Source organism: Lonchura striata, chromosome 1 (genome assembly GCF_046129695.1).
Source record: "Lonchura striata isolate bLonStr1 chromosome 1, bLonStr1.mat, whole genome shotgun sequence".
In the NCBI taxonomy this organism is placed as follows: Eukaryota; Metazoa; Chordata; class Aves; order Passeriformes; family Estrildidae; genus Lonchura; species Lonchura striata.
The window spans coordinates 96,338,303-96,349,871 of record NC_134603.1 but is presented as its reverse complement, the minus strand read 5'-3'; the positions used below and the strand labels follow the sequence as shown (position 1 = coordinate 96,349,871).

The 11,569-nt window shown below is 41.0% G+C and overlaps 1 protein-coding gene across 1 annotated transcript; it reads left to right on the top strand.

Moving 5' to 3' along the window:
* Nucleotides 1-4,776: 4,776 nt before the first annotated feature.
* Nucleotides 4,777-9,982, top strand: LOC110470698 (serpin B12-like). Its single transcript, XM_077790870.1, has 7 exons — nt 4,777-4,957; nt 6,770-6,883; nt 7,212-7,343; nt 8,273-8,390; nt 8,945-9,087; nt 9,284-9,454; nt 9,578-9,982. Exons 1-7 carry the CDS (start codon nt 4,787-4,789, stop codon nt 9,980-9,982), a joined length of 1,254 nt encoding a protein of 417 aa, XP_077646996.1. The 5' UTR covers nt 4,777-4,786.
* Nucleotides 9,983-11,569: the final 1,587 nt, after the last annotated feature.

The window sequence follows — 11,569 nt, the reverse complement described above, 5'->3', positions numbered from 1 at the left end:
AGGTGGCTCAAGAGCTCACATAAAGGGAACTGGTCTTTAGTGGGACATGAATGAGGATTTTAGGGACACATCTAAAGATTCTTGCCTAAATTTCACAAGCTTCTGCATCTGAAATTTCCCCAAAACCTCTCTGTCCATCCAGTGAAGTCTAATTGCCACAAGGCTGATGAGTTCAGTGAATTGTATGAGAAAGCAGATGCTTTTTTGTCTGTCTCTCTAGAAGGGCTGAAGTACAGGCACTTTCAGAGCACCTCTACTCACTCTGGTAGAAACAGGCTTCATATAAAGTGCTGGTGACCTGGGCAACCTGACACACTGCATGAGAAATGCAGGTTAATTTCCCTTCTTTACTCACACTTCCATGGCACAAGAAAAAGCCTTGAAATGTTTGCTACATGAGAGAGAGGGCAGGCAATTCTTTGACTGGATTCTAAGGCATTTCCCCTTTACACTGATCCCCACTATCAGGGAAGTTGTTTACACATCTTAAATAATGATGCTATAAAAGAAAAAGGGCGGAGTGGCATTCAGATTTTGTTTTGTTAATGGGGGTGCTGGTCTTTGCTATGAAAATATGAGCTCCTGGGTTTGGCAATGCTGTTTAGAAGCTTGCAGAGAAGTCAGGACAGCTGCACACAGGCACAGCAAATAGCTTGCTACTGCACAGCTTGTAACAGGTCAATGCAAATCCATGCCTGTTTATGCAGAAATAACTGGCCTGGAAGGAGGTGTAGAAGATACCAGAGGGGCTGATGCAAACTAACAAAAGCAGTCAGGAAAAATCTTTCTGGCATAAAAGTAGCATCCTGAGAGGCTAAGTAGTTTGGAAAATGAACTTGGCACCATTTTGCTTGAAAAGCCGCTTTGTACTGAAATGCATTGTTTTTTAATTTAAGGCATGTGTTGTGCTACTTAGGGATGATCAGAATTGCTGTGTTGTAGGAAATTTAATTTTTCTTATGTGCTGTTTGTCCCTTTCACTTCAGATCAGCACAGAAACTTGTATTCTTGTATGAATGATCATGACAAATAAGAAAGTCACTTCTACCAATTTTCATGTGAGGGAACAGCCCTATCTGTCATGTTGTCTTTTTGTAGAATAGACCATGTAATTTCTGCCAAGTCTATTTCCTTCTGTGTATGAGAAATTAATGTATATTAAAGCACTTTAATGGGACACAGATTGATTGAGTAAAACATGCAATGGGAATTATCATGTGCATCAGCAAAACAGGTTCCTTCTTACTTAACTTGTATGAAATACAGAATCACCATAACAGCAAGGCTACAGGTCTCTTACCTTCTCCACCCTATTTACTGCCTCCTCCTGTTGACTGAATAATATAATCTAATACAACCATTAATTATGACAGCTTTTGACACAGGTTTCTTTATTTTTTGATAGTTTTTGTTTTGATTTCATCTAACCTTAGCCTAAAACAAACTATAAAGAGAGAACAGATCATGGATAGTTATAGAAAAGGAGTGTTCATTATTTCACACAGCCGTGGAGGATGTTTGTAATTTTTTATGAGGTCCATGGTATGCAGTGGTCTCTTCTGGAGGAAGCTATTTTCCTGGGTAGCTTCTTGCTCACAAACTGCAGTGCCAGTAATTTCATTTGCCAGACTGTTAAAAGCTGTTGAACCATCATGCAAAGGATCTCCTGTCATCAGGGGCTCTGCACTACTAATAATGCTCAGCACAGGTGCTTTGGCTAGTGCAGATCAACAGCTGGGAACTTCCTGGAACACTTCTTTTGATCCTGTGTCATCCCTCCTTACCACTCTAAGATTATTTAAAAGTAACATTACCATTTGCTGTCCACCATGTAGATGTTCTCCAAACGCTGTGGTCCTTGCAGTAGCTCCAAAAGTCTGACTGAATTATTGCACAGATTACACAGAAGGCTTTGTGGTGAAGAATCATTCATGCACTTGTTCCCACCCCATTTCAGATTAAGGAAGTTCACTAAATCCTTTCATCGTGCAGTAAGAAAGTTCCTTCACTAGCCTATACCTGCCCTCCCTTTCTCTGGATTTCTAGGGCAGCTCTCTAAGTAGTTCCCACTCACAAAACCATGGAGTTAGCTGCAGTGTTTGCACCTGGATGACTCCCTGGTGAGAGCCAGCTGCTTTTGCTGAAGGAGTGGCCACATCAGTGTGCCAGACACATTAAAACCTGTTCCCAGATCCTGGGCTCTCTCCATTCTTGGCATTCAGCCCTTTCCCTGCAGGGTGGGGTGGAGCTGCCTTCTTCCTACTGAGTAAGATTAGTAACTCTTTTTTTTCTCCTTGACTCGGTCTGAAGGTGGGACACACCTACAAAGTGCCTCATGCCCTACATTCACTGTGTCCGATTTCAGAGCTCCATTTCAGATCTTTCAAGAGATGTGGGAGTATGGCACTACAAACTTCAGCACTGAAGATGCACTGTTTTGTTTTCAGAAGGTTGTGGATAGTAGGATATGAAAGTGGAAAAAAAGAGAAATTGTTTAATGCAGTATCTTGTTGTAAGATTACTGCATTATTAAAAGGAAAATTAGAAACATATTACATAAAAATACACTAATAGCAGAGCTAAAAGAGCTGTGTTCAGAACAAATGAGATAAAACTCATCTTTGTCTGTGCAAAGATCCCTTTGGTATTTCTCATCTGTTTTGTCCATTTGCATTAGTTCTTCATGTGAAGTACTTCTGGATTCCAGAGCAAAACAAAAGTATCAGTATGAAACACCTATGAACTTTTCTTTCAGCATCACAGGTTCTTTCCACAGAGCATCACTCAGAAACAGGATGAAGCATTGACTGTTGCTGTTGTTAGTCCAATGAAAAGAAATGTCTGCATTTGCCGCATGTTGTATATTCATATATGTACCTTCATAAAACTTTACTTTTTCATCTCTTCCAAGCCTCTGCAGCAGTTTGTTTTAGGCTCAGTCTGTTTTCCTGTGGGCTGAGTTCATTCCCATTGTCTAGAACTTGCTGCAGGTGAAGGTGGTTTCACAGACAAATGTTGTATCTTGGCTGAGCCATATCAACTCCTAATGCCCTGGTAACTTCTGGCACCTGAGTCCCAACTTTCCATGCAAAGTCATGCCTGGCTCATGGCTGAGCTGGAGGTAGTGTGCATGCTGCATCTTGAGAACAGTGCATTTTGAGCAGCTCTCTGTATAAAGAGAACTCTGTAAAGGTCTGTGAAGGGAGGGAGCTATGTCTGTGGTAGAAGAATTGGGGCCTCAGTGGGAGGCTGACAGGAGAATTTTGGCTGGAATGGGTTGCAGGTCCCCAGCACCAAGGAACCTCTTCCCCAGAAAGCTCAAGATAACTCTCGAAGGGACACCAACAGCCTAGGGCAGGCTGTACAAGTGCCCTGCTGATAAAAGACCCTGAAGTTCAGCTTTGCACCAGCCTCTCCCCACCTTTAACCTCTGGTGACACAGACTGGAGCTCCTCATGTAACCTCACCTTGCAGGCTGCAGCTTCAGGGCAGGCAGGGCTGAGGAAGAGTGCCTGCTGTGCTGTGGCCATCTGTGGGCACTGGGGAGAACTATTTGGCTGTGCACTTACTCCTTTTTCCAAAAGAGAGGAACTCAGGGGAACTCCAGCTTTCTCTGGACCTGACCCATGCTGGTCCTAGTGCAGGCTGAAAAGTAGAGACAGTGAGATCTGTGACAAACAAGATATGAAGGACTTGTCTCCATACTGTGGCTGTGTATTTTGCCCTAAATAAATAATCTTTCTGGAACACAGACCAGGGCTATTTGTCCAAAATGTTTGTTTGATAGTGAAAGTGATGTGGGGTTTGTTTGGGGTTTTTTTTGGTATTCTGATTCCAGAAAATTTTGTGTGATCCTACTGGTATCTACACAACACCTTTACAGTTCTCTTAAGATTCAGGAAAAGAGTTTCTAATCACCCGTTTTTTAGATGGCCTCCTTCTTGCAAGGACAGAGCTGAACTTGTTCCTAACTTGTTCTTGGTGGAGTGGATTGAACATAAATGACCCATGGGAGAGGTATCAGGCTGTAATGTTTCTAGTACAAAAGTAGAGAGTGACATATGACTTGTTATATCACTGAGCAGGAACTTAGAGACTTCTTTTTATGGCTCTTGGGCTATTACTTTGGCATTTTTAATTGTCCATCCCGCCTCAATCTCTGACTCCTGGAAAACTTTTTAGAAGTTAAAAGTGTATTTCAAACTGTTGGTGTTTCCATAGGAAGACAGACAGTCTCCATAGCTGTTAATGAGTGTTTTTCATGTATGAAGACATTTAATTAATAGTGATTTTATTTTTAGAAACCTGTTGTTTGAAACCCCTTGCCACAGTTCTGATTACCACAGATGGTTATATACAGGCTTAGTTTCTGTCACCAAGTCCCTATCACTAGTGTATGTTGTTAAGAGAAAAGTTATTGCAGGTGTAAGCATCAAACCAGTGTGGAGAAGGAAAATGTTAATCCATGCCTGTCTAATTTCAATACCAAAAGCTGAAAGAAGACACAGCATGGGATAAGGCAGAAAAATGTCCTTTCTGAGGAATGTACATATGTTGTGAGCATGAGTCCCTTTTGCAGACCCTCTGTGCCTTTTCTCCTGCTGTGCATCATAGACTGATCTGTGCAAGGCTGATTAAAACTTCCAGGATTTAGAAAATGTCTATTATGTTCAACAACCAGCTATGGGACAATCTCAGGGCAGACAGATGCTTCACAGTGTGGTCTAGTTAAGCCAGCTGCACTAAATTTTTTCATTCTTTTGTGCTTCCACTTAGCAGCCTCTTCATGATGGACTCAATTTCTAGACCAGTTACTGAGTTTTGCCTTGATCTCTACAAAAAGCTCAACAGAAGTGCAGAGGACACAAATATTGTCTTCTCTCCTATGAGCATCTCTGTTGCCCTGGCCCTGATCCATCTTGGTGCAAAAAACAACACTGCTGCTCAGATAGAAAAAGTGAGTATGAATGAACCATGGTGAGGTGCTGCCACACTGCTTGCTGTTCCCTCAAAGGAAATGTCTGGCAGCCCAGCACGGCACACGTGTGAATGCCTCACAGGAAAGCTGCACAAGGGCAGGCACAGGCGCTGCCTTCGCAGCTGTGCTTGGAGCACTGTGATCCCTGCCATCACACCCCCTGCACCAGCACAGAGCAAGGGCTGACTGAGGGCAGGTGACACAGCACAGTGGGCTGCTCTGGCTTTCCCCAAGCCTGTGGCAGAATACTGGGCTTTATTTCAGAATTATGGGCAGGCTTTCCTCTTGTGGTTGCTACGAGAATCCTGAGAGTGGGAGTCTGGTGGGCAGTGGGGAGAGCTGCAGACACCTGAAGGAGTTACACCTGGGTGGCTGAAAGCATTGATTCACATATCCCTTATGACATTCAAGAGTCAAAATGTCTCAGCCCACAGAGACCCAGGTGGGCAAGGAGGAAGTGAAGAAGGCCACCCCTCCAGTCACTGTGCCTTTACTTCCTGCAGTGCAAGTTCTGCTTTCTACAACCTTTCTTCTCTTCTTTTTTTCTTTCTCCTCTCTACCATGAGTGGTAGGAGACCAATAATCCTAAGGCAGAGCTTCTCACCAGGGTGTGGTGGGTTGTCCTTTGCTGTGGCTGTCAGGTACCCACCCAGACACTCTGAGTCTGTTGTCTTTGCACAGAGACCACCCCTACAGCCCCCTGGCTACCATAACCCTGCCACATCAATACTTTAGGCAGGGACTCCTGCTTATTTTAGGAAAGCAAAGGGAATTGCTTAATATCAGTATCCTCTAAAAAACATGAGTAAGTCTGATAGTAAAAGGGTTTTAAAATCATAGGGATCTGGGGAGTTAGAAGGAAAATTAAGCTTAGTAGGCTCTAGGAAAATACCCTGGGAAAGTGTAGATCTTGTACTTGCTAGTACTGGACTTGTGTAGCTAGTATATGATAAATTATATAATTGTTAGATGTGATGATTATTTAGCAATTAAATATAATTACTGTTTAATCATAAGAATAGTAATGAGAAACTGTAGTCAGGGGCTTAAAAAAGATCACGAAAAACTCATGTTTGAATAAGATCAATGTATACAATAGAAAAACATAAGTTTAAATATTAATATATAAGTTATATAATGATAGAATATAAAATATGTTCAGCTTGGAAGTCATGTCAGAGTCAGATTTGGGTCTGTACCCCCGATTCCCAGAGCTCTACAATAAAAGCACCTGCATATAATCATATTCTGTGATTATGTGTGAATGCTAACAAGTCTATGTGTGATGCAACATTATTGTAATAGAAAAACTGCTGTAAATTTTTCAGTGATGTATTTGCACAGTAGAAACAAGGACTGGTTTCCATTAAGAGCACTGTGATTTTGATTTCTTAACCTGATGCTAATGTTAAGAATGATTGCAAGAAGCCATTTTTGATGTTTTTAAAGAAAATTAATTTTGTCTCTTTACTTGGGGCAACTTTTTGTTTTGAAATTTAAGATAACTGTAGCAATGAAAACACAAATCAAATATAAACATTTTGAGGTAGTGAAGAGTAACATTTTGAGGGATTAAGTGCAAGTTCTTCTTGGTTCGTTAATATAGAAAAGTGAGTCTGAATATGAAATATGAACAAGTTCAAGTCTGTCATTTCAGCTGATGAGTGAAGGTGATAAAACATCTTTCATGAATCTACACCACATATCCAACAGGGCACAGCAGAGCTTTTAAACACGGAATATGGTTTTATCCCAGTTAAAATTGACATAAATTGACATCTTCACCTGCAGGTGCTCCATGTCAGGAAAGCTGCAGGAAGAATGAGTCTTGGATCTGATCACGAGAGTGCAGCCCCAGAGGCGGAGCCAGAAGGGAGCCTGGAGAGCCAGCCTTTCTTCTCACAGGTGTGTCCTCGGGTGGGGAGCCCTGCCTTCACTGCGTGGCAGGCTAGTGTGGGTAAAAATCTAGCGTTTGCCACTGGAGGGAGTCAAAATTACATGCTCAGCATCTGCCTAACCGTCTAGGAAATGGCTGATACAAGGTTTTATTTTATTAAGGGCCAGTAGATCAATACCAAAGCCTACAGTGATCTCATCTGAAGAAGGATCAGGCTATAAAGCTTGGACTAGCTGGATTTAAAAATGCTTATAATGTTATCTAATCAAGATGCAAATTAGCAACCAAAGGTGTATGGAGGAATAATTTTAATTGTTGTGTTTGTGTTACTCCCAGTGTAACAAGGAGGGAGACCTTAACCATAAAGTGTTCCAGGAGCTGCTTTTGCAACTACAAAACCTTGGTGAAAATTATGTTTTAACCTTGGCCAACAATCTCTTTATACAACAAGGATTTGAGCTCCAGCAGGTAAGTCACCTGCTAACTGCTGTGGCCATGACCTCAAGCTTCCCTGTAATTGTGAGCCTCACTGTTGCCCCTCTTGTGTGTGTTTTGGAGCACATGATGTGCTACATGGAGTTATAGCTCTTGAGGCTGGTAGGAAAGAAACAAGACTGTCAACTTTCCATGCTTTTATTTAAAAAAAACCCCAAAAACACAAAAAACCCTAAAACAAACAACAAGTAATAAACCAGAAGAAACAAAACCAACAAAATATAAACAAACAAACACACCACCCAGGTTATAGAGCAAAAATAAAGCAGGGATCTGTTAATTTTTGGCACATTTTTCATATGTGTGCACTCAGCCAGAGAAGAACCTACAGTCAAAAATAGCCTATTCAAGCTGTCTGTAAACTACCTACTTCAGGTCTTGCAAGTGGGACAGCTGAGGCAGCAGTAAGCTTGGAGAGGGTTTATCTCCAGGAAGGTTGTACAGGTTCATGCACAGGACTGCTCTGCTGAACTTCTTGCTCCTTTCCTACAGAATGACTAAGTGGTCTTGAGACTACTTAGTATGGCTAACTTGTTAGTCACATCTTTGCTTTTCTGTCAATTATTGCAATACTTAGGCATCAAACAACTTGTCTTGAATTTTTTCTGTTTCTTTAATTTTTTAATCTGAAGCTCAGTTATGCACTTCTCCATGACAAGACTCATTATTCTGGTTTTCTTTTTACTTATTTACATTTTTAACCTATGCATTAGAATATTTTTTTCAAAGATCCTTTGAATAAACTTCAGATACTTGACATTTCCAAAATGAAATTTTGCCTTTCAGATTCAACAGGTCCCTCCCCATTTCTAAAATACTATCAAGAGATTGATTTCTTTCAAAAGGCAGTAAGTGCTTAATTGATTTGACCAATTAATAATCCTTATTTTTTTGCTTTACAGCAATTTCTAATGTGTAGCAAGGAACTATATGGGGCAATGCTGCAAACAGTGGACTTTCATGGTGCTGTTGAAGCTGCCAGAAGAAAAATTAATGCTTGGGTTGAAAGTGAGACACAAGGTAAAACAAAGCAAAACTATAGCCATTCTATCCCTGCCTTCCTACATGGGTTCAACAAATGAAATATCAGGGTAGGAAAAGCAAAGACCTGTTTACATTTCTGTGTGTTCACTCTTATGCTGCTTAAGGGTAATTTGTCTTCCCATCTGCTTTTGAAATATTAGAGTAAATTACCAACTAAATTATTTATGAGTTAAAGATATGTTTGCTGTAAAATATTTTTTATTCCTGCCCTTATGCCTAGCCTGATAATTGCAGTAATTACTATTCAGTCTTGATCAGACAAACTGTTTCTGCAAACAGCCATAAATGCAGATTCATAACACCAGGGGATAATTTGGTAACCCCCATTCTCCCTGGCTGGTAAGAGGGCAGAGGAATCTTCTTAAACAATTAGGAAATTTGTTTACCTATATTGTTTTTGTCCTTTGAATCAACTGAGAACTGTGTTTCTAAGTTTGTCCAAAATTAAGTTCACTGACCAATAATAGAGCCTCAGTCCAGAGTCTTAATGACAGCTAACAAATACTTCTGTGTTTCAAAATTCCCTTTAGGTAAAATCAAGGAACTCTTTGCACCTGGTGTGATTGATGGACATGCACTGCTGGTGCTTGTGAATGTAATCTACTTTAAAGCATCCTGGGAACACAAATTTGAGGAAGAAAAAACAGTTCAGAGGGATTTTAAACTGAATCAGGTACAGCTGCATTCTGTAAATCTTAACACTATTCACCTTAGATACTGTGAGCATTGTTGCAAGCATAACAATGTCCAGGGCTGAGCTACCCTGTGTGTAAACTGTGGGTGCATTGGGAGCTTGCATTGCCTCTCCTGCTGGGCAGAGGTGTTGTTAAGAGCTGTATTGCCTAGCTATGTAATTTTCTTTTCAACAGAACAGAAAGAAACCTGTGCAGATGATGTATCAGAAAGGCAAATTTAAACTGGGCTACATTGAGGAGGTGGGTGCTCAGATCCTTGAACTGCCTTATGCTCAGAAGTCACTGAGCATGATCATCCTGCTGCCGGGGGATGCGGCTGATGGATCTGTCAGTGGGCTGGAGCAGGTAAGGCAGTATGTGTTATGGACTAGGGCTGGAAGCCAATTGTCTGAATTAACACTGGGTAAAGATCTCAATTTTTCAAAGCTTCCCACCTATTTTAATCTCCTTTTCCCCCCCAACTTATAGATTGAAAGCACAATCACCCATGAAAATTTAATGCTGTGGGCCTCCTCAGAGAACATGTTTGAGACCACAGTGGAGGTTTACCTGCCCCGATTCAAGCTGGAAGGCACCTTTAACCTCAACGAGGTTTTACAAGAGATGGGGATGACCGACATCTTCACTGAATCAAAAGTTGACCTTTCTGCCATGACGTTTGCAAAATCTCTGGTGCTGTCAAACGTTGTCCACAAGGCGTATGTGGAAGTCAATGAGGAAGGCACCGTGGCAGCAGCTGGCACAGGAGCTTCCATTGTGAGGAGGTCTCTGCCTCTCACAGAGGTGTTCATGGCTAATCACCCTTTCTTGTTCTTTATTAGACACAATCCTACCAGTACTATAATTTTCTTTGGCAAACTCTGTTCACCTTAAAATCAGGGCCGTTTTCTAACACTGTGAGGAACACCTGGATGAAAAGAAGAAATCGTATTTTTCTCCCAAATGCTTTCTTAATCCTTTGATATCTAATTTGCACTTCAAAATAATCACTGCAGCCAATTTTGTTTAGTACCTGTGAATCAAATGCTCTGCCACTAGGCTCCTTGAATTTTAGATATTGATCTGAATCCAGAATCGAGTAAATTTTACCTTAAGCTCACTGGATATGAATAACACTTGGTTTCCTTGATGTGCACATGTGCTCATGGTGACAGTAGGGTTGAGGTGGGAGTGGACCTCTGGAGGTTATCTGGTCCCCCTCCCCTGCATGAGCAGGGCCATCTACAGCTGGTTGCCCAAGACCGAGTCCAGATTCCTTTTGGATACCTCCAAATATGGAGACTCCACCACCTGTCTGGACAACTCTCCTAAGTCTGTGTTAAGTTCTCAAATAACTCCAAAGAGAATTTTGTATGTATGGTGTCTGCAGGAAGAGGATACAAACCCATGTATTTCTAAAGATGGTTAATTATTTACATAGTATAGAAGTCTGTCTTTTATATGGGGATAAATCAAACTATTTGTCTCAAGGTTTCAAAGAACAGGAAGAAAATGAATTCCACTGAAGTTACCAACGTGGAACACTGTAGCAATGAATTTCCAAGAAATGTGTTTTCCTTTTCCCATGTTGCTGAGTGGTGAATTTAGGAGTTCTGAGATGCAAGTCTGAGAGACAGAGCTCTCCATGCTTTGAAGAATGAGGAAAGGTTTTTTAAAGTGCAATGTAAATCATGGAAATCACAGTTAAACATTACCTGGGAATGCTTGTGGGAGAAAAATTAAATTTCTTTCCAGCTGACAGACATTGCTGATAATTTCCTGGTTTAACATAAGTGACATCTTCCTCAGAGGGATGAGGTTTGAAAAATTAACATGTTCTTTTAAAATTTATATATAATGGAGAATCAGTAAATAGCATGTTTAATGCACAGAATTATATATGGCTTCAGGAAGAAGATACATTAAAAATGGCACGTCTCCCAAATAGAATATAGTCTGGCTTTAAACTGGTACCTCCAAAAAGCCATCTGAAAGAAAACTTCCCTCATCCAAAATGTGTAGGCATTTTGTTTTCTCCTTTTGTAAATTTTCTAGCAGCTAGCATTTTCCTTTGCTTGCTCTGAACTATCTTGATGTGAGCAATTAGATGCTTTGCCCATGTTGAAATTCAGGAGCAAGGTAAGATGAGGTGTAAATTCCTGGAGAACATCTAGTGAATGGGTTCAAAGCAGACCTTGAGAAAGCTGCTCAAATAGGTCTCCTGAAAAACGCCATTTCAATGACTAATTTTTTATTTTTTATGTTTTTTTAAAATTCAGAGTAGTACCTAACTTCTGTAGTGGAAAAATACATGTTGCCGAGGAGGTGAAGGGCCTGCATCCCATATCCTTGCTGAAATTCAAGCCTGCAGCTCTCAAGAGAATGCACCAAGTTCTCTCAGGCACTAGGCTTTAGCATAGGCTGCAGGGCAAACCTGCCCACCTTCATTTTGAAGTTCTTACATGAGGGGGTGCAGCTCAA

Bases quoted from the DNA above. Each gene is read 5' to 3' on its own strand.
- LOC110470698 (XM_077790870.1), top strand. From the start codon at position 4,787: ATGATGGACTCAATTTCTAGACCAGTTACTGAGTTTTGCCTTGATCTC. The intron at 4,958-6,769 runs GTGAGTATGAAT...CTTCACCTGCAG, and splicing joins CTGCTGCTCAGATAGAAAAA to GTGCTCCATGTCAGGAAAGC. The intron at 6,884-7,211 runs GTGTGTCCTCGG...TGTTACTCCCAG, and splicing joins GCCAGCCTTTCTTCTCACAG to TGTAACAAGGAGGGAGACCT.